We start from the raw sequence: 26,138 nt of genomic DNA on the forward strand, positions 1-26,138 counted from the left end.
GCTTAATTTAAGGATCCTTTAATAATATATTAAAATGCTAATGCTTTTATAAAGGTAAAGTATTCTAGTAATATTACTTAATTCTTTATTAAAATCCTTAATTAAAATAATTTAATAAAATAATCTAGTTTAATATTTTAAACCTTTATTATTAAATGCTTACTATTTAAACTTATAAAAATAGTTTATTATAATTAAAGCTATATCTTTAAGAATAATAGTAAATTTTTTAATATAATTTAAAAAGTTAGCATTACTTATAAAAATATATTAATATACTTTAAGCTATTTTTAAAAGGTATGCTTAATTTAATAAAGGAATAATTAAAATTAAGCTATTAAAATTAAAGTAAAAAGAATTACTTTAATTTAAACTTAAATTAATCTTTAAAAAAGAATAAAGAAAGAAAACTTATTAATAAAAAGTTAAATAAACTTAAAATTAATCTTAAGGATAATTATTAGCTTAATATTATAGCTATATTAAAAGGGATTAATTAAATTACTATTAATAAATAAAAGTAAAACAAAATTAACTATTAATAATATAATAAAAGCAACCATTATACCCTTACTTATTATATTAAAAAGGATATTAATAGAAAAAAGCTTTTTTTAACCCTTAAAAAAACTTCTTTTATTAAAAGAAGGCTTAATAATAATATAAAACTATTATTTATAGTTAAATAAGTTAAAATTAATACTATTATTATAAAAGTAATTAATTTTATATAATATATAGAAATAAAGGAATTAGATTTAAATTTTTAATTAAGCTTTATAAAGTATTATATAGGAAACCCAGCCCTTAAAAAGATAACTTCTCTTATATTAATATAATTAAATAAATAAAAAATAAACTTTTTAAATTAACTTAAAAGAAGGCTAATTTAAAACTTAAAATAAGGTATAGGCTTATTATTCCTATAACCCTATTATATAATAATTAAAAACACCTAATTAAAGTATTTTTAAATATAAGTAGTACTATTTTTATAATATCCTTTTTAAAGGTTAAATAATAAAAACTATCTTTTATTAAAAAAATATATTTTAAACTTATATTAACTTTTAATATAATATATATATAAAAAGTAGGATAGTATTATATAAAATAAATTATTCTTTAATATTAGGAAAATTATTTTATAAGGTTTAACTTTAAATTAAATATCCTTAATAAAAATTATAACATTATTCTACCTTAATAATAAATAAAAGAACATTAACTTATATATTTTTTTAAAAATGTTGGAAAAATTATATTTATATTTAAATATTATTATAAAAATTATATTAGTTAAGCTATTTTTAACTTAAAGATTATTAAGGTTATAATAATTATACTTTAAATAGTTATTAAAGTAATAATAAAATAAATTCTTAAAGAATTTAAAAAGTTCCTCCTAATTATAACTAAAGTAGTAATATAATAATTGCCTAATTATTAGCTTTAAAATTATATAATTAACCTTATAAATAGGAAGATTTTACCTTAAGGACCCCTTTATACTATAAACAATTATAAATTAAATATATTTAAATTATAATTAAATAAAATATTTAAAATTAATTATATTTAAAAATTTATTATATTATATAAAGTACCTTTTATATTTATAAAAAAAAAAAACCTAAATAATTTATTATACCTTATTATAAATTATTAAAGCTTTAATACTATTATAATATTAATAAAGTATTTTATTTCCTTTATTATAAAACTTTAAGCTAGATTCCGAAAAGTTAAATAGTTTATTAAGATTAACTTAAAGTTTGAATTTTATTTAATTAAAATTAAAAAGGGCTATAAATAAAAAATAATATTCTATTATAAATATAAATTCTTTAAATATATAATAATACTTATAAAATTTATTAATATTTTTATAACGTTTTAATTTATAATAAATTATATCTTTTAAAACCTTATTAATATAGGATTATTTATATACTTTAATAATTTTTTAATCTATATAGAAATAAAAAAGGAATATAATAAAATAGTTAAAAAAGTATTATAATACTTTAATAAGTATAATCTAGCAGTAATACTTTAAAAATGTAAATAGTATATATATAAAGTTAAATTTTTTAAATATATTATTAATATTAATAACATTTTAATAGTTTAAAATAAAATTAATTATATTATTAAATAGAAAGTACTAATTACCTTATATAAGTTATAATAATTTATTAAATTTATAAACTTTTATTGAAAATTTATTAAAAAGTTTTTATTAATTATAAAACTATTAATAAATATAAATAAAATGGATTAATAATTATAAAAGTAAATAAAAGCTATAAATAAAGCCTTCTTTAAATTTAAATATTAGTTTATTATAATATTTATATTTATTTATTTTAACCCTTTTAAAGTAGTTTATATTAAAACTAATGCTTTTAACTTTACCTTTAAAGCTATATTATTATAAAAAGATAATAATAGTAAACTTTACCCCATTACCTTTTACTTCCGGAAGTTAATATTAACGGAAATAAATTATAAAATATATAATAAAAAGTTATTTATAATAATAGATAGATTTAACTAGTAATATTAATACTTAAAAGGTATTTAATATTGGATTAAAATTTACTTTAACTATTAGAACTTGTTATATTTTATAATAGTTAAAGTTTTAAATAAATAATAGGCCTATTAAGCGTAGTAACTATTAATGTATTAATTTATAATAAATTATCAACCTAGTAAATTAAACGAAAAAGCTAATATTATATTAAAATTAGCTTAATATTACTTTAAAAAAGGGGGGAATAAAGATTAATCAATTAAATTAGTTTTATAGGATAAACATTTTTTATATTTTAAAGGATTAATATTTAACTTAATAATATTTATATTATTAATATTTAAATAATTTTATAGCCTTTTTATATTTAAATAGCTATTAAAATTTATTAAGTTTATTAAAGAAGTAGTAAAGGATAACTTAAAGTATTATTTATAAAAGGATAAGCTTTTTAAGGATATAGAACTTATAAATAATTTATTATATAGGAAGAAATATTTATAAGTACTTATAGCTATATAATAAAAAGTAATAAGAATAAAATATAATATATAAATAGTTAGGTATATAAAAATGGATAAAACGTTGGAGCTTATTATAAAAAACTTTTAATAGTTTAATATTAAAGCAATTATAAAGAACTTTATATAAGGCTATTATACTTATTAATAAAATAAGGCTTTATAACATACCTTTTATAAATTACTTTAATTTATAAAGTTATATTACACTTTATAATAATTAATTATAATGGACTTTATTATTAATTTACTTTTATTTAATAGTTATAACTTTATTTAAATAATAATAAATCCCTTTATAAAAATAGGATACTTTATACCTTTAAAAGTTAAAGAAAAAAAAACTAAAAATCTTATTAAAATTTTTATTAAGTATTATTAAAAATTATATAATATACCTTTTAATATAATTTTTAATAAAAATTTTAAGTTTATAAGCTATTTATAAAAGGACTTTTTAAAGCTTATTAATATTAAACCTTATATAAGTATAGCTTTTTATCCTTAAATTAATAAATAAATAAAATAATTTAATTAAATCTTTAAAATTTATTTATAAATATTTATTAATTATAAAATGTCTAATTAGGAAAACCTTTTATTAATTATTAAATTTATATATAATAATACTATATTAGCTTTAATATATATATCCCCCTTTTATATAAATTATAATTATTATTTAATTATATATAACCTTTTAATAATATAACCTTATAACCTATTTAATAAACTATATACCTATTAAATAATATAAGTATATAAAGAAGTTAAAGAATAGTTAAAAAAGGCTTAACAATATATAAAGGAATAGGCGGACAAAAGATGAAGGGCTCTATTATAATATATTAAAGATTAATTAATAATATTAAATATAAAGAATATTAAAATAAAAAGACCTATTAAAAAGTTTAATAAAAAGATATTTAATCCCTTTAAAATTTATAAAATAATCTTACCTACCGCTATTAAATTTATATTACTTAAAAAATAGAAAATCTATAATTTATTTTACATTTTATTTATTAAACCCTATTATGCTAATAATTAAATATTATTTAACCTTAACCAGGTCCTATGGGAAGTACCCTTAATAAAATCCAAAGATTATTAAATAAAAGAAATTAAGGATTCCTTAAAAACCTAAAGGAATATAAAGTACTTAATTAAATAGGAAGGTTAACTAATTAAAAGGTATTAAACTTAGAAACCTTATAAATATATAAATAATGTTAGTATAAAGGCTTTTATTAAATAATTCTATTAATAAAATCCTAGTAAACTAATAAATCCCTAAATTATTATAACTTTAAACTTATAATTTACCTAAAGAGTTAAATTATATTTAAAATCAAGCATTAAAAAGGAGGAAGATAATATTATACAGCTAAAACTTTAAAACCGAAGATAATTAATACTACCTTTAAAGGAAAGTAAGGCTATAAATGATTAAATAAGAATAATCTATTAACTGCAAAAAGACTAACAATCAAAGTATAAATGCTTAATAAACAAAAGGGAATTATAGATTATATAAGGCTTAAATGAATATAAATAGTTAAGGAATCTCCCTTTCCAAAAAAGAGAGAGAGAAAGATCAAGGCTCTAAAGATCCCTAGTAGATTATTAATGAATATGACTAAGTTCCAAGCCCTTTACAAGAGCCCTTGTCACAGCAACAAGGTTGTGCCGCTCCGTATCCACTATCCCGTGTCATCTACATATAACAAACCGACATTTACTTAAGTCTCATAGGTCCATTAAGGGCAATGTGCATTATATCACCAACATTTGTACGGCACTGCAACATAACGGCAGGCCCGGATACTAGGCATTTATGTACGTGAAGTCCTAACAGCTTACAAGCCAGCCACATCGGTTTTTTGGAGTCCTATAAATATCATGGTATGGACATGAAAGAGTCTGCTTGATTTATATTTAGGTAGATAGATTTTATTGTCTCAGTGGCGCTGGTGACTTGCACAGAGCCTTACCACAACATCTCATCCCACCCCTTTGTATGCTGTCTTTCTCTACCCCTCGTCTGCTCCCTGCGCTTGGTAACGTCAATCCTCGCTCTTCGCACTATTTCCTCTCCAGTATTAAGTTCAACTTTATATTATTACCAGCTTTTTTAGTTAACCGATATGATGGAGGGCATAGCTAGTGCATTCTCATGGCCGTACTTCGCTCTTTCGGTCACAGTTTATTTCTTGACCTTGGCCTTTTATCGGCTCTTTCTTCATCCTCTGTCTCGAGTCCCCGGTCCTAAACTAGCTGCCATTTCACGCTGGTATGAGGCATACTGGGACGTAATACATAACGGTCAATATACCTTCAAGATTGCTGAATTACACAAGCGATATGGTGCGTACGCCCCTCGTCTACCTTCTATTACCATCACATAGCTGACTTTCATGCTGCTGGTTTCTAGGTCCCATCATACGCATCTCCCCGTATGAATTACACATCAATGATCCTGATTTTTTTGACCAGCTCTATCGGCAAGATGGTGTTTGGGATAAATACGATTGGGCGGTCAACGCTTTCGCCACATATGGTGCATTGCTCTTCACTACCCAGCATGAATTGCATAAAGCCCGTCGGCAGCCGTTGAACGCGTACTTCTCCAAATCCAGGGTAAGTAGCCGTCAGAGTGTTATCAATCGGCATATGGACAAGCTCTGCGATCGAATTTCCGCGTTCGCCGAATCTCACAGAACTTTCAACCTTGGTGCCGCTATTACTGCCGCTGTGCGGGATGTTGCTTTCGATTTCATTCTCGATAAGAACTATAGAAGTCTTGACAAAGATGATTTTGACGAACCAATGGTGATGGCCAGCAGCGGATCAGGTCAGGTTTGGCGGGTGTCGAAACATATGCGGTTTATTGCGCCAATTCTCAGAGCTGTGCCAATTGACTGGATCATAAAGTATGGTAACCATGGAACAAAATTGTTTTTCCGGTTTCTGAAGGTGAGTTTCTGTCCTGCCTCCTTTCGCTAGCATGTCGCAACATTTTTGTTGAGAGTACCCCTTGCCAGGAATGCCTAGAGGATACGCGAAAACTAGTAGATTCGGTGAAGTCGTCTTCGCCCGACCAGAGTAACGAGGCCAGCATAGTACACGAAATTTTGAAATCAAAACTACCAGCGTTAGAAAAAACCACAGATCGAATTTTTGACGATGTGTCTACAATTACTGGGGCCGGATTCGAAACAACTGCCGGTGCTCTACGCGTGGCACTCTTCCACGTGTTTGACAACCCAGAGATCCTGCAACGCCTGCGTACTGAGCTTGCCACAGTGGACTCCCGCGACTTGAAGGTCCTCGAGCAACTCCCATACCTGAAAGCTGTTTTAATGGAGGGCTTGCGCATAAGTCCGGCACTTGGTACACGCATGGCTCGCATCGCTCCTGATAGGGACCTCTTCTACAAGCATTGGCGAATCCCCGCCGGCACGCCTGTTGGAATGACACTTGTGCTATTGCATGCTGACGAAACTGTGTATCCCGAGCCCCGAATTTTCAACCCCGATAGATGGTTAAGCCATGACGGCGAACATAAGCTCGACAGAGCCTTTGCCCCTTTTCTCAGGGGAACAAGGGCTTGTCTTGGCATGCAGTAAGTCTTCTATGTTCGCTCTGTATCCAACGCACCCCCATTTGATAAACAAAATTTCGGAGAAGAGGACAGAGAGTAACGGCAGAGAAAATAACGCTGACATACTTTCCTATCATTTGTTTAGCCTCGCGTGGGCCGAGTTATATCTGCTGCTTTCTGGCCTAGTAGATCGCTTTGATTTCCATTATCTGAATAGCCGAGCTGAGGATTTCGAATGCAATAGCGATCAGTTTGCGATCGGTACCAAGGGCAAGGGTGTTTTAGAAGCTACTGTCTCTGTTAGGAATAGTTAACAAGGTAGCAGTTTTCGTAGTACGTGTATGATAGACTGAATGCTCCAGTGAGTAAAAGGCTAGTTGCAATTAACCTCCTGGTAGTCTAGGGCTTAATAAACTGTTGAATAGTAAACCCTCTAATTCTTAAATGGGGTCCTACATCCCGACTCGGACGGCGATACGCCTCACGGCCCCTGCAGTGCGCACGAGGGATCAGTTCAAGGTAGTATTAAGTGCTCTAGCTAGCCAAGCTCTATCTCATAAGCGATTGAGCGGTAAGCTGAATATATGTGACCCTCGGAACTTAGTTTACCCGCTCCTTGACTCCGCCCACGTCTGACACCCCTTTAGATAGCTAAATTAGCCTCCATAGACACCCCGAAGGTCTCGTGATTAAACCTCCTAACATACTTTAACGTCACCCAATTATCTTAACAATTTGAAGGCTGTGACCATAGGGGTACTGTATGTCATTTTTGTCACATAAAGGTTTTGAAGCCTTCATGTCTAGGCTAGAGCTATATACAGCGAGTCTCTTTGTCTGTAGCCCTAGGACCATGATGCACAACACTATAAAAGACTCCTTCCGCCAACACTAACTCCATTATACATCCACTATCATATCACAAGTTTTGATAAGGCGTTTACTGCTCGCCGAGGCCAGGAGGAGTCTGGCAGAGAACGGCCTGGCCAAGCTGTAATCGTGAAAGCACATGTCAGCGTACGGATTTCAAGGCGGACAAGGTAATGAAACTAAAGAGCAGTAGAATTGACTTACAACTGGGACAACGCAGCAGCGTGCGCGTTGGCCACCTCGGGCACAGACAGATTTGAAGCTGCTGGCGCTGTTAAAAGCGGCGGAGGCTGTATTGTTTCCAATGTTAGCGCAAGCTATTCTTCTTCTAGTACGAAAAAAGAAAGTTAGGACTCACGAGAGCCGCAGTTGAGGTCAGCAACTCCCAGGACGTCGGTGGCACAGCATTGCGGGACGGAGTAGAGGCCGACAGGGCAGGCGTTGTAAGAGCCACCGCCGTTGGTAGGGTTGGCAGAAACGGCAACAGCAAAGATGCTGGCGAGGGTGATCAGAGAGAACTGCATTTTGAATAGAATTGGGCTGTTCTAAAAGAGCAGGAGATTGTTGTAAATGAACTGTTGAGAGTGAGGCTTCTGGAGTTGGTTGCTGGATGGTGAAGAAAAGATTGAGCACGTCAAGCGGGATCATTGACCCCTTTATATAGACGATGAGAGTTGGCTTCGAGCTAGTTAACTTGCCTGCACCCCTGCTGCTTTAATCCCGTCGTTTGTGTCGAGATGACGATCCCTCACAAGCGTCCCAGCTATATCTTGACGATGGCGATCGAAGGTGAGTTGCTTCTTCCATGGTGTGCCTTGTTTTTTGATTTCTTGGGTGACGCTACTCCAGTTCTGTAACCCAACAACATATATGATTGAAATAAGGACCACTAGACTCCTCAGTCATCTTTCAATAGATACTAGCTTCAACCGGATGCCTAGATACCTCCGTTTACGAAGCACTTAGGTCCTCAGAAACTTTTGTCAAGTCCAACATCTATCATTCTATTATAACACATAGTAACCTTACTTTGGGAAATCATGAATGCCTGAGACTACACTGAGCTCTTTGATGAAACCTTACGCCGTGGTCTTGCATACAAAAGAGTTACCTTTTGATCTCGGTAGGCCAGAAGATCACCTTCTGCAACCCCTGCCAACCTCTGCAGATCGACGTCAGCTTCGCAGTATTTGGCAGAAGTGTAAGGTTGGACATTGGAAGTTGCAATTGTGTTGTCATCTTTGCCGCCGTATGGGGTTCGTACAAGTGTCCACAGCGGGTCACATCAGAAATCAACCATCTTTCCTGCAACGAAGTTTAAGAGCAGACTACTTCCCACAGCAGCGTCAGCTAATTGTCAACCCCTTTTGTGATTAGCCGCTTCCCCAGAAGCAAAACCAATGCATGCACCGCAACGGCTGTTAGTCGATAAATACTTGGTATATAGTGCGCCAAGTCCATGGGCCATGCCTCTTTGGGGACTGGAGGTGCGAGCAGGGATATAGAGGTTACCGAATTGGGGGTTAGCGGTATGCAGTAGATCGATCAACATACTTCTGCTGACAGATAGAGCCTGGCGAAGAGAGAGGGAGGGCGAAGTTATTGGCCTACATGAGAACTCCCGGAGGTAACTATCCTATTCCACATTTCCCATCCTTGGGGTTATACTGGTAACAAAAATATAGCTGGTTGACGAATTTATAGTACGTGATAAAGCTCTACATTGTTAACTGATATTTTTAATCGAACTTATTAAGTGCTGATAGAATCTCAGAAGAATCAAGGTATATAATATTACTAGGGCTTTATCTAAGTCTAGAAATTCTTAACTGCGGCGATACTTTTTAACCATCCTTCGCAACCGTGTCTTGGTTGTTGCCCCTTGGCGACTGGGGAGTCAAGAAATATGTAATCACCTTGCAGCACCCAGGACGGGGCTAATTTGATGGCTTAATTTCCATCTAGCTGTGCTTACAAGGGGAAGTATCCGGTCAAGATTGATCTGGCATCCTCCCTTGTCTGGAGATCCCGGAATGCTGACCGTGCTGGCCGGGACTCGGGAAGAGACCTATTCTGGAAAAGTGCGACTCGGGGAAATATTTCAAGATGTCACTAGTCGCCAAGAAATGTTTCCATGCAGCTCAACTATTGGAAAACTCTACACCATCGACAAGCAAAATAGGTATTTGCATTTCTCGCTAACATTCAATGGCCGTAAATCCTATCTTAGTTAGGTTGTTGCCAAACGCTTATGATTTACGTCAGTTATGCAATTTTCCCTTTGTCGTTCAACTTTGTTCGCTGGAAACAAGATATCTGACATTCATGTCTAGACAGATTTCAAGATTTTAAAGCAATGCGGTGAAATACACCGCACGGTCATCTGATATCATGACGAAATAATACCGTAGCGAGTCTCCTAGTTGGGTGCGGCTGAATTCCCCTGCATCAACATGGAACATCTTGGAGGTTGCACGTGATCGACAAGATTGAGTGGCAAGAAATTTCCTGTTCAGACTGCTAGATTACTTACCTAGGTATGCAGTCTGCAGAGATGAACTTCCTTATTGGTCCAGAACCACTAGTCGTATCCCAAGAGGAAGATCTGCGAAATTCGGCATTTGGATTAACCACACAACTTGGCCAATCCCAGAGCCCGGCGCGTGTGTATGAAGGATAGGCTCTAGCCGACTAGCCAGACTACGTGAGGAGTCTGCCAACGTAAGTAGCTGCGTTAAAATGACCCATAAAGGTTGTGGTGGCTTGTCAGTGCTACAAATTCTGATAATAATGATGAGTAGACCTGAAGAGACCGGGAGGGAACGAAAATTTGAAACTTAAAGAACGCGTGAATATCCTGGAGACTAGATACCGCGAATCATGTTTCCACTGTCCTGATAATGTTCACCCAAGTAGCAATGGGCTTCGTAACTGGTTGTGGGAGAGTGTCGTTGCACAACTTCGTAAGAATCGTTATAATTCACACTTTAACGCGCGATTCACGGGAGCTTCGCGGGAGCTTCCGCAAACAGGCCTGTGTGGACATGGTAGCGTCGCGCTGGCTAAACCGGGATCCGTTATTGAATAGCTAAGACCATATTAGCATAGCGGCGCCCGCCGAATCCAGTCGCTAGCCACGTTACATCCAGACCGCACCGCACTTGCCACGCAGCCCAGGTCACGGACGCCGAAAGACCGTTGTCCCTGCTTGCAGCTCGCGGCAGTAGCTCACGGCAACGACTTTCCTGTCGTTGCTTAGTGCGGCGGCTAGTAGGTAGGTAGCTATGCGATGTTGATGGCATGCCCTTACAAAAGAGAAGGAATCCTCAAAGGCTCTGCGCCCGTTAGAAATAGATGGAATACTGCGCTTTAAGAGATGTAAGCGCTCGTGTCGTAGTAGTGTAGTAGGTAGTGCGCATACAAATGTTGAAGTGCTAGTATGGAAGCCTCCAGGACTGAACTCCTGGAAATTCTGGCATCCGAAGTTGAAGTCTCCAGGATCGCGGCGTCGTGGCGTGGCGTGGCGTGGCGGGCCGGGTAGGTGGGGCTGGGAGTTGTGGCTAGAACCGTACGGCTAGAACCGTGTGGCTTGTGGAATGTGGCGAAGGCCCCCTTGAAAAGCGAAGGTTTTCTTGCTCTTGGGCTGAAGCAGCCTTTAGTATGACTCCTCAAATGCACAGCAGCGAAGCTCGCCCGATAACGAGACGAAAGATACTGTGATACTGGAATCTGTCAGACTAGGAATTGGCTTTGTTGTTGCCGCTCAGAGTGATTTATACGATGGCGAGGCAGTACATCTATTGATTGCCTGGAGTGTAAGAGCGGCTCAGTTTAAATCTAGTTTGTGATGTCTCAAATTGTACCGAGTTTCAACCCAAATAGCAAAAATGAGGAAATGCCATCACACGCGGTTTATTCCACCTGAAAACCCTAGTTAAATAGGAGAGTTAGAGCTTCATGTTCAGCTACTCTCGTGTTAGATAGATTGCGTAATGTGCCAAGCATTTAGCGAATGCATTGCTTATTTGCTAGAGTTATCAAGTGATGATGTCGTTTAACATACACATTACGCTGATAAGTTAGTGTGAGAAGGGTTATTCAGGCGTGAAAGTTTCCACCATTCTTATTTTCACATGCTGTCACGGAACGACATAAGGAGTGCAGTACCTATGCCATTACGCTACCAAAAGGTAACGACGAGTTATCAAGTCGAGGGCTTGACGTCTCTGCACTCAATATATAGTACTGTACTGTAACACATGCATGCCTTTGTCTGGTAACATTTTCCGTATCATAATAACCCCGTACGCGCCACCCACAGCCTTGGTGGGTAAACACCGTCCGATTTCAACATATTTTTTTGTATACTTGCATACGATACTCTGAGCTGAATTTGCTTAGGTCATTACGTGATTTTATGCTAATACAATTGCGTTCTAAGGCCTCGGGCTCTGCTAGGAGAAGTCCATTAGCTTTTAGATACTTTACAATCTAAAAGATAAATTGAGTATCGTTCGTCGAAATTGAAGTTTGAGTCAGCTATCAAACACACATAATTAGAGGTTCCATTAGGGGATTGAATATGTGTTTTCTACTCGAGACCAGTGTCCTGCTGTGAGGGAAATCTTGCCGCAAATATGGCGGGATACCATTGATGTCGGGCTGCTCGTATGAATATGGAGTTATATCGTGGTAATGATGGTTAGAGGTGGGAAGAGCAGCCTAAGAATGAAATAAGACTATGGTCCTTTTATTTATAACAAGGGTAGAGATACTAGGCTTGGAACTTGAGCAATTCAGATTATAATGAACAACTAGGGCTGCATGAGTCCTTGACCAACCAACACCTTCTTGGCCGTTGGTGGCTTAACTCGACTCTATATACAAGTGGTCTGCCAGCCCAGACCGCCTAGGTCTCTGGGGTCTGTTTCAAGAAGCGAAGTCTGTATAACCTCACTTTCCAATATTGCGCAATATTGCCTGCATGTCTCTGAGAGATCACGAACAGCCTGCAATGGCCTTTCGTACGGCCGAAGTGCAAGGCGAACTGCATATTTAGCTGGCACAGCAGTTGTGCGTGTAACATTATTGTAGATCTGCGTCGTTGCAGAGGAAGTTTCCTATCCATCAGAGGCTATTAAGCGTATCATTATTCTTGAATATCATTAATATGAACCAGGATAATAACAATCCAGACTCCCGGTTTCTAGTAGGTTGTTATCAGACGAGGCCCATAGAACCTTTTCCGCTGTATAGCTGTTGGTGTCCGATGGTACTAAAAAATCATTCTTCTCAATTCAGGGCCAAAGCAGTGGCGGCATACTTTATCTCTGCATTACAGTTCCAGCCCCACCTTGTCCGGCCATACGAAAGGTATTACCATGACCCATATTTTGTAGCATTGGCCAGACATTCTAGACCTTCTGAGAAATTGTTACATGATAGATGTGAAGAGACATGCTAGGATAAGGCGGAGGCTATTCTGGGATGGCTTGGCGGGTTAGAAGATTAGCAAGATTCCAAACCCAGATGCAATAGCTACACAACGTTACCGACACGAGTAGATTTGAGAGATGTATCGAACTGAGGGTATATTCACAACCTTACTGGGGAACACGTACTTCAATTCTATGATATCCATCCTGGCACTAACTACACGAGAGCGAGACCCTATCATTTGAAGTCTGCAAGGGGGTCAAATAGGTCGTGTCTCGTAGTCCGAAACACGTAAATTGAATCATTCGCTTTACAATGTAGAGGCTGCTGCTAGTGGAAGAGAAAGGAATCCATGTCGCCCCGACCAAGGAAATACGGGGTCAATTTGCGTGGGATACTGTCCCTCCCAATGAACAGGGACTGTGATTGATGATGGCACCACTTTCCGCGCCATCAGTGACACAACCTCCATCCATATATATGCTGACAAGGGTTCAAGTTTGATAGTTTGCCTCGGAGATGCTTTACCGCCGATGTAATCCGATTTTCAATCTCGGCGCGTTTTGATAATTCCTCTGCCATGGCTAACTGGCCATGCCATCCGCACATGAGGAAATCTCTAAAGAGCTTGCGTACGAAGATATACCTCTCCCGTCGCCGGAGAACCTATCAGAAAGAGCAGTTCATAGATCATCCTAAGTATATCTGTAAGACGCGCTAAAGCAGACAGTAGGCAAGCCCGATGATCCACCTGTCAAACCTCGGCGGCGTTTACCGCAGATTCGTTCTAACTTGGCACTGAGCCTGTATTGAAATGCCCACTAAAGTATGATAAGAGCGTCAAGTCTTACCGAGTAGTGGACCTCGGCTCTCTCTAAATGCACAAGAGCAACTGAGGTAGCCAATATGAGGTAATGCGCTTTGGACCATGCTCATTGAATTTAGTTATTCGGCTGTCTTGCTATAGCTGAAACCAGCTGGATCCAAACGGGCTTATTCCGGTCTTTACTCAGTCTATGAAAAACAGAGAAGTTCAACACTACCCTGTCTACTAGTTTCCACCTCACATTACTGAAAGGAAACATTTGACGATGTCTGGTGACAACGGGTGGAGCTCAGACAAGGTGGATGCTGGCCCAAAACACTGGAACGTCTAGGGTCTCCTGGTCGGGGTGTTCGATCATCTTCTTGAGTGTTGCTATGCATTTTAATACATCACGGGATTGACAAAAAGTTTTATACTATGAGCGATCATCGTCCACCCCTATTATCTCTTGTTTCTTCAACCTCTGATTCGGACGAAAATGTCTAGAACTGAGTATATTGCTATTTCACAGGGTGACTATGATAGAGCATTTTAGGTTGAAACCCCCGCTTCCAAACTGTTAATTGATGTGTGTAGTTATGTCATTGGTTGAAAAGGAGTTGAGCATCTTCGAGCGCACAACTTGAAGTTAATTTTCATTTTTTCAATATCTTTTTATTCGAGAATTGTATCCTATAGTAGATCCATGTCTATAGCATGGACTATCAGGGAGCTCTACGGGGGATCACCGGTCATATGCGACAAGAATCTGCGAAAAGTGCATATGCGTATTACCAGAGCTCTGGGTTATTGGGCAAGCTTTCAAGGCTACCTATACTGGTAGAATAAGGTGTCGTGAAGCTAGGTGCGGCACGCGTGAGGCTCGAAGATTTAGACCTCGGACGGCCAGACCGACTGACGTGAATGCGAGGCCTTCTTGGCTTCATGTATGGGGTGCCAATTGCAAGCTGAATCTGCTGGGGCTTTCCGAACCATAGTGCTCGCTTGGTGGTTGGTGTGGTGTTTTTCACATCTGATTGGCGGGATTGGTTACATTCACAACGTACTCGGTCCTGATTAGTGCTGAACTACAGGGACTTAAGCTTAGATCATCAAACACCGACATATTCTTGCATCAACGGATCCTCGCCTGGTATTCTCAATGCGACTATTGAGGGTTGCGGGGTGTAATTATGGTTTCCTATTGTCAGGGATGCTTGCGACATTGACTACCAATAATTAGCATCTGAGCCGCGTGCTGGGGAATGTCAACTAGCGGTAGGCTAAAGTCCTTCAGCGGGGCTCTGATCTTGCGTGAACTGAAGTTGAGATGTGACCTCTAGCGTTCTGTTGTGATGGGCTTCAGGCGCACAGGTCTGGAGAGCTATCGCGGTTCCTTTCCCTACCTTGAACAGGCGGTAAGGATTTGTCAGGGTACATTCGACCGAGCACAGCATGATCGCAATCTGCGTTTTCTTTTTTTTTCTTTTATCTTTTTGCCACTTATTCTTATTCGACATGAATTATAGGACAGAGAAGATATTCCTAGATTTTCTACACCGCGTATCAGCAATTACATGACGACATGGCTCAAATTCAAGCTCAGGGTCATTCTATATAATAGCTCGTACTGCTCTTCTGCACGTACAAATACGCTGATAAAGACGATTTGGTTAGCTAAAAAAACAACAACTGGCTACTGGCTACTACTGGCTAACAGGCATGTGGTAATTCTCGTTCTGTCCTTCCGCCTGTTACCTCGTTCTTATTCATCCACCTAGTCAATCTCGTGACAACACGCATAGACGAAACTTTGCATTGCTAGTTATGGACCATCCTTCGCTCCCGACTAGCGATATTTCTCTTCCGATGGATCGAAACGCATTGCACACAAATGAGCACATTCTGTCTAATTTGGAAGGTTCCACGGATCGCAGGACTAAGAAACGCATTCAGAACAGGGTTGCACAAAGAACATATCGTAAGTCTTTGACGAATTCAGCATCAGCTCTGTTGAGCTCACTATGCACAGGCACCCGGATAAAACAACGCCTTCATGACTTGCAGCAACAGGTCCAGCAACTACAGCAGAAAGAAGGAGAGCAACAGCACATCACTCGGCCGCGTGACGTAGAAACAGATGACAGTGGGAATGAAGGAGTTGCATATTTCACTTCCTTTAACCAGACGCCCGATACTGCTCCAGTCCGTGGGCATAGAAGAGAACCGTCCAGTCTGGGGGTAACGTCTCAGGATGTCTCTGGCATAAAATCGATGAGTTCGGATGGATGGACAGGTATTCCTGGCCAATCCCATATGTGGAACTCTGGGACAGGATTTGTTTACAGCCCGATGCCTGTGCGCACAAGACCACCTCTCGACCTATCATCGGAAACCACTGTTGGACCTATATCCCCGCCAAAGCTTCCACTGGATTTCTCTAATAACGTTATCTACCATTCTACATGTCATAGGGAGGCTCCGCCAGATGCGTTAGCTTTCTCTCGTGGAGATGATAATTCGCAACATCAGATCCACAACCGAATTGAAAATATCTATGGTAAGACGATCATTTCTCCATAGCTTCCGCCGCATCAGAGGCATTCTAGAAGCCGAATAATGACTTAGCAAAATCGCAACTACTAACACTTGCAAGAAATGGGTGAACATGGAAAGTTATGTCACTCTCAGGATTTTAACTCGCCGCATTTATCCCCTTGGAATCATATCCTGGAGCCGAAAGGCACATCCGACGCATCAATCGCGACGACAAGACACATTCCAAATACAACCGACGCAGGCTCTTATCCAGATGGAACCCCAAATGCACCTCCCCAATGGGCGGGGACTTGGTTGCAAAGCCACCAGAAAACTATGGAAGAGCAGTTCGAATATATTCTGAGCTGTGCACAGCGTGTTGGATTTGACAGTTTCGACACAATGGCATTACACTACTATACGCAAAGCTTTCACCCAGCCTCAGCCGTATCCCTAGAACAGAGACTTAGCCGCAATCACCGTCTGCCTGAGCTCCTCGAGGAGCTCAAGAAACAATCAACAAAATGGAGTCCGTTGCAACGCCGCGGATACCAAGATGCAACGCTGAAAGCAGCCGAAGAGATGTGCGCACTAGAATGCAGTGAGTTCCAAAGGGCCGAGATAAACGACAACGTCAAAGAGGCTGCAATGTGTGCCATGGTACGTAAGAAATCGTCCAGATAGCCTGTTGGGCTGCTACTACATTTCATACTGTACGTTGTAACTTACTCGTTCCGCTAGTTACCCAACCTATGGGCGCTTCTGACCGGGTTGGTGTCGAGCAACCCCCAGCTATCACAGCAGCAAGTTTCCGAAGCAGTATCTATGAGTATGAGAATCCTGTGCGGGATAGATGGCCCACAGAATCAGTCAGCCAGATCTTCTAGACAATCACCTACATAAGAGGGGCACCTCGAATGGGGTCTTGATCACGCCTTGCCGAACTCCTGGCTTGGCTTGTAGACCACATAATTAGACGATGCACAGCATGAGTCACTATAATGTAACCACGCATCTTAGCTACCAGAACTACCTACTGGTAATACACGTCCTATAATATCAAACATCTTGCTATCTCTCTCATCACAAACATATTTGCTTATTGAGCTAAGGGCTATAATCCCTATCGAGGTACCTAGATGGAAAAAGAGTAACGGTGTTTAATTTTTCGGACCTACCTGACCGCTATTCTCCTAGTTAGACCTACATGAAGATTCCTCCCCACACAAAATATCCAGCCAATAGTCATGCCAACGTTCAAGCCCCGGGTGACCTTACCCAACGCACTCCAACTCACATACAGACATACAGTAACACTAAAGGGGTCCGAGATCGATGCGGCAAGACAAAACTAGCTATCAATGACGGCCTGTACCGGAGACCATAGATAAGATATATAAACATATGCAAGAAACTCATATATCTCGAACTTGCTCGCCCAGAGTTGCCCTTTCTTGCATGCACTAAGAACCAGGTAGGGACTCCTGCAGCAAACGCAACATCTCTCATTGTCCAACATCTTCAACTGAGCAGCAAAATGTATAACAAGTCTACTGTAACACAGTTCCACACCAATATCTGCATCCATGAAATACTTTTGGCAGAACTCTGCGCGCGCCAATGCAACTCTCAAAGGGTGTCAGTGTCACAGTACCATAGAGTTGAGCGTAGAGACGCAGGGTCTCGACCTGATAACGTACGTCGTTTACCTTTTGGTAGCGTAGCCGTTTATAGTACTAGGTACACCCCTATACTCTGTCCCGTGACCAAGGGCTTTCAAAGGCGTTGGATCCATATGAGTCAGCAAGACACACATTAAAACGAATTCTTTCCATCATCAACCTCTGCCATGGAAATTGCTTCTCACGTGGGAGATTCCGGGAAATTCTGGCCGAATATCCGCTGATAGGCGTTTTGTAACACTCGAGTTCCCTGATATTCAGCTACTAATGATAGGCCTGCGCCGCGCGGCCGCAGTAAATTCAATTGTTGTGATTTTTCAGCTTTTCAGACCTTTGCTGCAGCTTGCCATGATCTCCGCATCGAGAACTGGGCAGTGATTGGTTTACTGTCGGCCGGTTCGCACCTTAACACCCCATGCATGAACAGGCGAAGCCCGACACAGTGCTCGGAGTCGCCTTGTGGGACGTGGGATGCGCACTCACTCCTCCCCAGAGCTTGACATTTACCGACAACTAAACGAGGCCTACAGAAATCTTACGTAAGTATCTCTCACAGGGCGAGGAACTCGAAAATGACGGAAGTCGGACGTCACTATACTGAAGAGAGGGTTCGGGTTTTAGACTCTACAATGGTTTGGCAAACAGCATACTACCTAGGTATAGCCCCTCATTCCTCTTGAAGAACCGATACGAAAACCAATCGGCATCCCTTCCTTCATCTACCAAGTGTAGTATTCGTGCAATGGTAGAAATAAGTTTTACTTGGCATGACCTGGGATTATTATTCCACCCCTCGCTCTCTTGATAGTATTGTACCGTGGACCTGCCATCCACAGAAGTGGAATCTTCTGCAGAGTCGTCACGATTTCCCATGCGGTCGTACAGGAATATATGACCGCATAACCTCATTGACATATGAAGCGTGCAACCCCCACTTCGATGCTTCTTTGATGCCCAAGTTCATCCGGTCGATATACTCTTCCTTGGGCGCTGACGGTGTGACACGATATGGGTCGACATAAGCGAGCAGCTCGACCTCCTCCTCATGACCGAATAATGCTGCCTCTTCGGCCGGTTGTGTGGGTTTCTTGGCCCCATTCTCAGGTGAAGCTTCAACGGCGGTCCATGATGAACCCTGGTCCGGGTCTCGCTCTAAAAAACTCGCCCCGTCGATTTTCACCATTAATTTTTCATATGCATATCCTACCCCCTCGTATCCGTCCAGCGTTGCTTCATCGTCGGGATGCAATCGGTAGACTAGCCCATAAACCCCCGGTCGGGCGGAAGTGCTGTTTGGGTCGGATTTATCCGCGTCCTCGACAATGTTGGCGTATCCGCGCTCGTTGATGATCCACTGCCGCCTTTGAAGTCAGCAATCATCATTATTATCGCTATCTTGTGCACAGATTGTACGAAGTAGAACTGTAAAGCCAAGCCCCAAGCCACTTCGGGGCCCGGGGGGTAAAGCATAGCTTGAGCGGATAGGACTTAGCTTACAGTCCAACCGGTGAGGTGCGCTAGGCCGACCGGAGGAGAACGCGGACATCGGTGCTGCATCTGTGTGGTCGACAGGTTCGAACCATATGCGAAATAGAGCTTTTCTAGTCTCTCCGCCTTCTCGAAATTGCTCAGTGCCATCTTCCACAATCCTTTATAGATTTTGATATCGTAAAGACAAAATCGCCCGTCTCTGATCACTACCCACCTACCTACCTTACGTAGGTATGTAAGAGGCAACGTGAGCTTGGAGGCCTGGATTTTCAGGGACCTTCCAGGCCTCCAGGCATCTTGATTCTGACTGCAGGGGACGAGTACGGGGTCCCTTGCCGGTCCTTGGCGCCGTGGAGCGGGATATGCAGCCCTACAAGCCCACTGTTCCAGGGGTTGGTGATCCTGAATCAACCCAACAGTGGGTGAACCCAGTATCACAGGCACGGGATAATCCACTGGGATTTATCGCAAGGCATCCTCGTTCACGCCTCCACACAAGCTGTTGTCAGACTTCTATGCATCTGGGTTTATTTGCACGTCTTCGCAGGTCTTTGGGGGGGACCTTGACGGCTGCTTACCTAGCCAGCTGAGTCTACTGCTTTTCTTCGCGATTCAGAGAAGAGGAGCTCCAGAAGCGAGTGTAGCAGATTCTATGTCGCTAGGAGAAGACGCAAGTTTATAATGTCATCCCCATGTTATATTAATATCGCTTTAGCTAAAGCTTACGCACCATGCGCTACAGAGAACTTCGTTACGCTTCGTGTATACCTGTCTGCCATTTTCACCTGCTTGTAACTGAATACATTGACATCCGCACCTCTAATACAGAATGCCACTCCAATCTTGAGCACCAGTTGTCGAAGATGCAGCTTTCATCGCACTGGCAATATCAACCCCCGAGCCCTGGAAGATACTGAACGAGTCGCCTTTATCATTCTTCGGGTCATAGTCGCAGTTCTTGCCCGGGACAATTTGCCAATACAACCATGGTAGCCCAGCCTTGTTCATATCGTTGGCTTGGGCCGGGTACTCCACGCGCGGATCTGCAGCGCCCTGATATTGCTTGACGCCCCATTCCTCGACATAGACCAGCTTGCCTTTAGCATCACGGAGATAGCCAGGTGCGGAAGCGGACCATTCATTCGGGTTGGAGGCAAGATTTCCTGCGTAGCGATGAACAGCGATCATATCGAGCTGTCCACAGTTCACGGCCGCATCCATGAAGTTGCAGTTCTTGGAGATGTCGCCACCAATACCACCAGAGGAGATCTTGATTGGGTTGTTAGCGCCCAGAACGCTGCGCATGTGCTGTGCGCGTCCGCAGACCCATTTCGCGCCTGCGCCGTTTAGGCATTCCTCAGTCTTCGTAGACATGGGCTCGTTCTGTAGATCGAAAGCCATGATGGCCTCGCTCCAATTCTTCCACACCTTGCCCGATGATTTCCCGCGGTAGTTGAGCACGTGAGTGAGTCGGGCATCATAGTCGTCGAACGCAGCTTGCTGTTCGTAGAAGTAGCCCGAGCCGTATTTGTTCCAGTACGGGTCAGAGCTACCAGACACGAACTGGTTGGCGGCGTCGTGCGGCGAGATAATAGCCTTGATTTTCTTGGCAGCTAGCTTCACCAAGACGCTGTCGACAGCATCCAACACTGCGTCATTGTAGCTACCGATAGACTTTTCGAGCTCGGGGATTGTCTTCGTGATCGTGCTACCCTTTTGGCAAGAGCCTTGAGATTGAGCATTCACCCAAAGTCGTACTACTTTAGCTCCGTCGGCAGCCAAGTTGTTGATCCAGTCATTCTGTTGTGAATCGGACAGTCCTATGAGGAAGTAGATGTTGGATCCAGCCCAGGACGGTGAGTTTGCTCGGGGGCTGATAGACACAGCAGCAGCCGTAGCTAGACAGCTAGCGAGAGCTAGGAGAACTTGCTTCATTGTAGGATTATCAAGATAGACGAGGGCTTGTGAGTTTCGTAGCTGGTGATGGGAAGCAGGAGAATGGCCCCAAGGAAGGAAAGAGATGTTGACTTTATATGTCCGCGTCTAGTGGCGGAGTAGGCCAAAGCTGGCCGAGATGAGTGGACTTGAGCCAGTTCATAGAGTTACAACAACATCCAAGTGCTCTCGAGTGATCTACAGCAAGTAGTAATTACATTACCATGTGATGGTAGATTGATCTAACCGTGAAGGTTAGGTCAATTGTCGATGGGGCAGGGCTAAACCTGCAGAAGATCCTCCCTCAAGGTACAGGGTTTAGCTCGCTGCGACGACTGCCAGAGACGGCAATCCACCGACTCAAGAACAAAAAGATTCAGCTATCTTTCGACAAGACAGGCAGGTAGAATGAATTAGCTTATAAGCTGCCGCTTAAACATCTTTCATTCCGCGCTTCCGCGCCTATTTAGTCATGCTTCTATGTTTACCTAACTCAAGAACGTTGTCTATCTAGGCAGCGTTTATCAAATTATCCTAACAGCTGTGAACAGCTGATAGCCTAAATCTACTTGAACCAAAAACCGTATTAGATCTACACATTCATCTTGGTGAACGCATGACAATGCGCAATTCAGTTTCCCTTTGCTTTCCAATACTACTTTGTAGGCAGGATATTTGAATGCATGGCTACTGCAGCTGCTACGTGGAAGACAACTTGAATAGATGTCGTTATAGATCCCAATTCGGCAGTGTCCGTATGCAGGCCTTGATATGCACATATTCAGTTTCGGCCAATTGCCAGGATGACGCGTAGCCAATAAACAGCGAATCGTCACTCTGCCAATGCAGGGTGCTGCAATTCACCAGAAGGCTGCCTCTCATAAGGAGGGGATGCGATCCTATTCTACTATATTTGATATTATTACTTCGTACCGTCAACTTCTGCTCCAACGCAATGGTCTGGCCTAATCTCACACACAGAAATATTTATAGTTGCAAGACCATGAGCTCATTCTTCTAGATTTGACTGTCCGTAGCCCTACTTGGTTATTGAGGCCCTGATATCAGCGCGTCTAGCGTGTTCAGTGCATGTAACATACGTGTTGGAGGCAGTTACCTTCCCTGGTCGAATTGTCATAAGCAATGCCACACGAGCAGTCCGTACTCAGTGTTGCCGCATATCAGAATTAGAGTCGTCGTGCGATGCTACATATTCATTATCATCATCTATATTGCACTCCAAGACATATATTCTGGATCATACAAATCATTTTCGGTGAACATGGTGTATCAGGCCACTCGACGGTTCAAATACGAAGAGTTACTGACCTAAATAGCGAACCGAGCGAATAAAAAGAAAAAGTAGGAAGAACTCCACATGTAGGTCAACGACGTAACAGCGTAGGTTTCAGTCAAAATATGCTAGAAATAGACCTCAAAAGGTGACTTGCGGAGGGGAGGCCTGCATATCTGGCACACTGCAGAGCAGCTTACTGAATACGAGCTGTGCAAGGATCTTCAAGGATGTCAGCGTAATACGTAGTTACAAGGCTAAATCTCACCTCACTTTATTATTTGAATATGAGGAAGTAGTTAAATGTAGCTTAATATGATTAGTTCGCTCAACAGACTGTGTTTTCTTCTGCATCACTCTCATTCAATCCAAATAAATTTAATTCTATATTTTTGAAGTTGCGAATATATTTACACTCTCTAGCGCTTCTATATATTCTCGTGAACCGCCATTTTGTATAATCGATAGACACATGTTCTTAACGGGGGACCGCTTCATTTCTAATACTCACTTCTCTCTGTTTCGCCTTCCGCAGGTATCCGGATTAACGACGGCGCTGCTTTTACAACGTCACTGACAACGGTTCATAGCACGGCTCAAATACAACTTGACCGAAGCCATGTGATGACCAAACCATCAAGTATGAATACCTAGATGTCTTGTGATTGCTACGCTTCTGCATTAGAGCGTGGCATATTTAACTCCTTCGCAGCTCATTCGGCTTAATGTCGGACAGTAAAGCAAAGTCCTGCATTCACTGCAACTACTCTGTTGTAATGTAGGGCCATCCCGCTGTAAACTTGTGAAAGAGAAGGGGGTTTGCTACGTTCCGCTTTCCTTCTACACTCTACACTTTCGAAAAATCGTGAGTTACTTTTGAGCACAAATGATCAGGTCAGCGTTGGGCGCTCTATCCGATACGATATACTTTGCTATCCTAAGCTCTTTATCCTAGTGCCAGATGACAACGAAGACCATGCCAGAAGATGTTTTAGACAGTGGTGTCATTTCCAAGGGTCGTAATATCGGACCTGGAGAGCCATAGGGACTTTCTGTTGCGTATTGGAGTTCGAAATGTCGGCCTCGGCTGTTAATGGAGATCTTTCTGGGGATAGAAGGTGGTACCATGCTATTTATCGCATTTCCCTTTCTTGCAATATTATTGGTTTAATGTAAAGGCTACGAGCGTCGTAATAGACTCACTCAATCCAATCACTCTCGAAGAACATAGCGGTGGTATTCGTCATACCGAGAAAGGAGACGAGGCCTACAGCTGTAAACAGGCTAGTTATCACATTTTTCAGCTTGAACGTGAGGTCAACAATATAGATGAATCGCATAGTTCCCTACACAGGATATGAAGGTCGGGTTTCGGTGAGCCAATCATGTGTTGGGCATCATTCTAAGATTTCAGAGAGTTTCTAGGGTGGCCAAGGGGTAGATCGCCATGAGAGAAGCTCTGCTGTTCCGATAATCACTGCATCAGGATCACCGCATGAAACACTCAGCTTTATCAAAAAGATTCAAAATGGAACATGGTAGTACAGATAGATTTACTAGCATATATATTGAGGGCGTGCTTGCGCGATTATTAAGCGATCCTTTCCTTAACCTTAGGGCCTCTCTAGTCTCTTTGAAATATGCTTCTTGTTCGTTTTGCGTGTCTTAATGGCTAACTATCGTATACCGGTCCCACTATTCTTGCTCTTGTTCGTTTCTATTTACATCAGGCCTATCATCGCAGTCACTTGCTACCGTTTGGACGGACGTGAGGCAACCTCTGATATTCAAGCATGCAATCTCAACGCTACAGGACAAGGCGGTGCGCATTCGGCGTGTTGCAAGGTTGAGAATCAAGATGCCTGCCTCTCTACGGGGCTGTGTCTCAACACGCTTGCTACGCAGGCGAGCCATATACTCTGGGCAACCGGCTGCACAGACCCAACATTTCTTGATCCAAGTTGCCCTAAATATTGCCGTATCAGTAGGTTATCTATACTAGATCCCTTCATCAAGCAATTACTGGGCCTTTTGATGGAGAAGGCTCACAGCTGATATGATGAACAGCTGGATGGAGCAATGCACGCCTCCAAAACTGCAACGACACACATTACTGCTGTGCGGAATGGGATATAGATCGCGACCCAGAAGATTGCTGCAAGTCTCCGTTTCCTTTGGACGAGCCAATTGGCACAGTTACTCGGCAGATCCTTCGATCTGATAGAACCGTGCCCGGTACGCCAAACAATACCACATCGTCGAACAATAATACTGTAGAGACGTGCCATGGCTCAACCATCCCGACTGGAGCCATTATAGGCCTATCTGTTGAAGGTGGTGCACTATTGGTCGCCCTAGCAATGCTAGGCTACTTGCTCTGGAGCCGGAGAAGGATGAAGCAAGAAATGGATGAATTGAATAGAGCTTTGGCAGCGACAGCTATCGGCCCTGCTCGCTCGACACAGGCACAGGCGAAGCCACCCTACATGCATGGAATAGCAGAGCTCCCTATCAATCCGCAAGAGATGTCTTCACTGCGGGAGCCGTCCGAAATATCTGGACGTAGTATTCATCGCCGAGTGTAAGATGGCATGGCCCAGGAGGTTTTCAGAAATTGCAATAGTGTCAACTTTCTCTAAAGCGGCAATATGTATTTGATCTCAATATAATTAGTCAATGTCAAGTCGAGTAGCTAGTTAGTAATACAGCGTCTCAATTACACGTGAAGTAGTTGTGTTCATCTAGCGAATGCGGAGTAGATACATTGCCACGAGGCTCTTCCTCGCTGAAATTAACCTCGTACTATAGGAGCTCTTGTACGTAGTAGTTGAGTGGCTGTTGAGAAGCACAAACCCCTGTAATTCAATTGAGCCTACTGTACCCCTCAGTAAGTTAACGACGCTGTCTACGCCAAGACTATCAGAACGCCAAAGGGCTCCTAATAGCTTCGTTCTATTTTGATAGAGATCATATGCCAATCATAGATGAAACAAAGAATTGAAGCGAGCATTCAATCTACTTCTATACTTGGAGTCTCTCAACTATAGAAGTCATACGCCAGTTATTCGAGCTTTGTACCTCTCCGCACTAGCTAGCAGTTGTTCGATCAGGTAGGGGATGCATTGGACTGGTCTAGACTTTAGTCTATTTACATGTCGCTATACTTCGTCGGCTACTCCGGCTTAAAAGATTAAGTACATTCAGCGAAACGCTCTATGAACCATGAAGTACGATGAGTTGCAAATAGAATTAGGTGTGTTGCCGAGTTTATGTAACAGACCTCCAAGTCAAGGAGGCGGTTGCTGCTATGGTTCGAGACATCATTTCAGCCCAAGCTAACGTTAACCCTCTGGATTACTTATATGTACAATACATGTAGTTGATACTAACATTTAATGGGCGCCACGTTTTCAGCCAATTAG

General features: G+C 41.0%; 6 protein-coding genes across 6 annotated transcripts; 3 read left to right on the forward strand and 3 right to left on the reverse strand.

Annotated features, from left to right (window-relative positions):
• The first annotated feature begins 4,880 nt into the window (after positions 1-4,880).
• F5B22DRAFT_622979 (trichodiene oxygenase) lies at positions 4,881-7,208 on the forward strand. The gene is made up of 4 exons (XM_047976008.1): positions 4,881-5,428; positions 5,496-6,037; positions 6,106-6,686; positions 6,811-7,208. Exons 1-4 carry the CDS (start codon positions 5,209-5,211, stop codon positions 6,977-6,979), a joined length of 1,512 nt encoding a protein of 503 aa, XP_047826947.1. The 5' UTR covers positions 4,881-5,208; the 3' UTR covers positions 6,980-7,208.
• A 145-nt stretch (positions 7,209-7,353) lies between these two features.
• Positions 7,354-8,164, reverse strand: F5B22DRAFT_622984 (hydrophobin-like protein). Its single transcript, XM_047976009.1, has 3 exons — positions 7,894-8,164; positions 7,740-7,825; positions 7,354-7,656 (listed from the first exon to the last, which is right to left on the reverse strand). Exons 1-3 carry the CDS (start codon positions 8,057-8,059, stop codon positions 7,606-7,608), a joined length of 303 nt encoding a protein of 100 aa, XP_047826948.1. The 5' UTR covers positions 8,060-8,164; the 3' UTR covers positions 7,354-7,605.
• A 7,195-nt stretch (positions 8,165-15,359) lies between these two features.
• On the forward strand, positions 15,360-17,458 carry F5B22DRAFT_441056 (uncharacterized protein). The gene is made up of 4 exons (XM_047971857.1): positions 15,360-15,757; positions 15,809-16,336; positions 16,433-16,974; positions 17,056-17,458. Exons 1-4 carry the CDS (start codon positions 15,604-15,606, stop codon positions 17,215-17,217), a joined length of 1,386 nt encoding a protein of 461 aa, XP_047826949.1. The 5' UTR covers positions 15,360-15,603; the 3' UTR covers positions 17,218-17,458.
• A 1,074-nt stretch (positions 17,459-18,532) lies between these two features.
• F5B22DRAFT_441072 (uncharacterized protein) lies at positions 18,533-19,741 on the reverse strand. The gene is made up of 2 exons (XM_047971859.1): positions 19,494-19,741; positions 18,533-19,350 (listed from the first exon to the last, which is right to left on the reverse strand). Exons 1-2 carry the CDS (start codon positions 19,632-19,634, stop codon positions 18,856-18,858), a joined length of 636 nt encoding a protein of 211 aa, XP_047826950.1. The 5' UTR covers positions 19,635-19,741; the 3' UTR covers positions 18,533-18,855.
• A 450-nt stretch (positions 19,742-20,191) lies between these two features.
• F5B22DRAFT_441064 (glycoside hydrolase) lies at positions 20,192-21,997 on the reverse strand. The gene has a single exon (XM_047971858.1). The coding sequence runs from the start codon at positions 21,420-21,422 to the stop codon at positions 20,307-20,309; it is 1,116 nt and encodes a 371-aa protein (XP_047826951.1). The 5' UTR covers positions 21,423-21,997; the 3' UTR covers positions 20,192-20,306.
• A 2,362-nt stretch (positions 21,998-24,359) lies between these two features.
• Positions 24,360-25,436, forward strand: F5B22DRAFT_622998 (uncharacterized protein). Its single transcript, XM_047976010.1, has 2 exons — positions 24,360-24,700; positions 24,784-25,436. Exons 1-2 carry the CDS (start codon positions 24,385-24,387, stop codon positions 25,299-25,301), a joined length of 834 nt encoding a protein of 277 aa, XP_047826952.1. The 5' UTR covers positions 24,360-24,384; the 3' UTR covers positions 25,302-25,436.
• The last annotated feature ends 702 nt before the right edge of the window (positions 25,437-26,138 follow it).

Source organism: Xylaria bambusicola (genome assembly GCF_022495145.1).
Source record: "Xylaria bambusicola strain CBS 139988 unplaced genomic scaffold F5B22scaffold_54, whole genome shotgun sequence".
Taxonomy (NCBI): domain Eukaryota; kingdom Fungi; phylum Ascomycota; class Sordariomycetes; order Xylariales; family Xylariaceae; genus Xylaria; species Xylaria bambusicola.

What these genes read in the sequence shown, in the direction of transcription:
- F5B22DRAFT_622984 (XM_047976009.1), bottom strand. Translation starts at nt 8,059, where the DNA reads ATGCAGTTCTCTCTGATCACCCTCGCCAGCATCTTTGCTGTTGCCGTT. An exon ending in TGACCTCAACTGCGGCTCTC is followed by an intron (nt 7,826 to 7,893) that starts GTGAGTCCTAAC and finishes GAAACAATACAG; the next exon opens with CCTCCGCCGCTTTTAACAGC. An exon ending in GCTGCTGCGTTGTCCCAGTT is followed by an intron (nt 7,657 to 7,739) that starts GTAAGTCAATTC and finishes TCACGATTACAG; the next exon opens with CTTGGCCAGGCCGTTCTCTG.
- F5B22DRAFT_441056 (XM_047971857.1), top strand. Translation starts at nt 15,604, where the DNA reads ATGGACCATCCTTCGCTCCCGACTAGCGATATTTCTCTTCCGATGGAT. An exon ending in GGTTGCACAAAGAACATATC is followed by an intron (nt 15,758 to 15,808) that starts GTAAGTCTTTGA and finishes CACTATGCACAG; the next exon opens with GCACCCGGATAAAACAACGC. An exon ending in CCGAATTGAAAATATCTATG is followed by an intron (nt 16,337 to 16,432) that starts GTAAGACGATCA and finishes AACACTTGCAAG; the next exon opens with AAATGGGTGAACATGGAAAG.
- F5B22DRAFT_622979 (XM_047976008.1), top strand. Translation starts at nt 5,209, where the DNA reads ATGATGGAGGGCATAGCTAGTGCATTCTCATGGCCGTACTTCGCTCTT. An exon ending in TGAATTACACAAGCGATATG is followed by an intron (nt 5,429 to 5,495) that starts GTGCGTACGCCC and finishes GCTGGTTTCTAG; the next exon opens with GTCCCATCATACGCATCTCC. An exon ending in AGGGCTTGTCTTGGCATGCA is followed by an intron (nt 6,687 to 6,810) that starts GTAAGTCTTCTA and finishes TCATTTGTTTAG; the next exon opens with CCTCGCGTGGGCCGAGTTAT.
- F5B22DRAFT_441064 (XM_047971858.1), bottom strand. Translation starts at nt 21,422, where the DNA reads ATGAAGCAAGTTCTCCTAGCTCTCGCTAGCTGTCTAGCTACGGCTGCT.
- F5B22DRAFT_441072 (XM_047971859.1), bottom strand. Translation starts at nt 19,634, where the DNA reads ATGGCACTGAGCAATTTCGAGAAGGCGGAGAGACTAGAAAAGCTCTAT. An exon ending in CGCACCTCACCGGTTGGACT is followed by an intron (nt 19,351 to 19,493) that starts GTAAGCTAAGTC and finishes CAAAGGCGGCAG; the next exon opens with TGGATCATCAACGAGCGCGG.
- F5B22DRAFT_622998 (XM_047976010.1), top strand. Translation starts at nt 24,385, where the DNA reads ATGGCTAACTATCGTATACCGGTCCCACTATTCTTGCTCTTGTTCGTT. An exon ending in CCCTAAATATTGCCGTATCA is followed by an intron (nt 24,701 to 24,783) that starts GTAGGTTATCTA and finishes TATGATGAACAG; the next exon opens with CTGGATGGAGCAATGCACGC.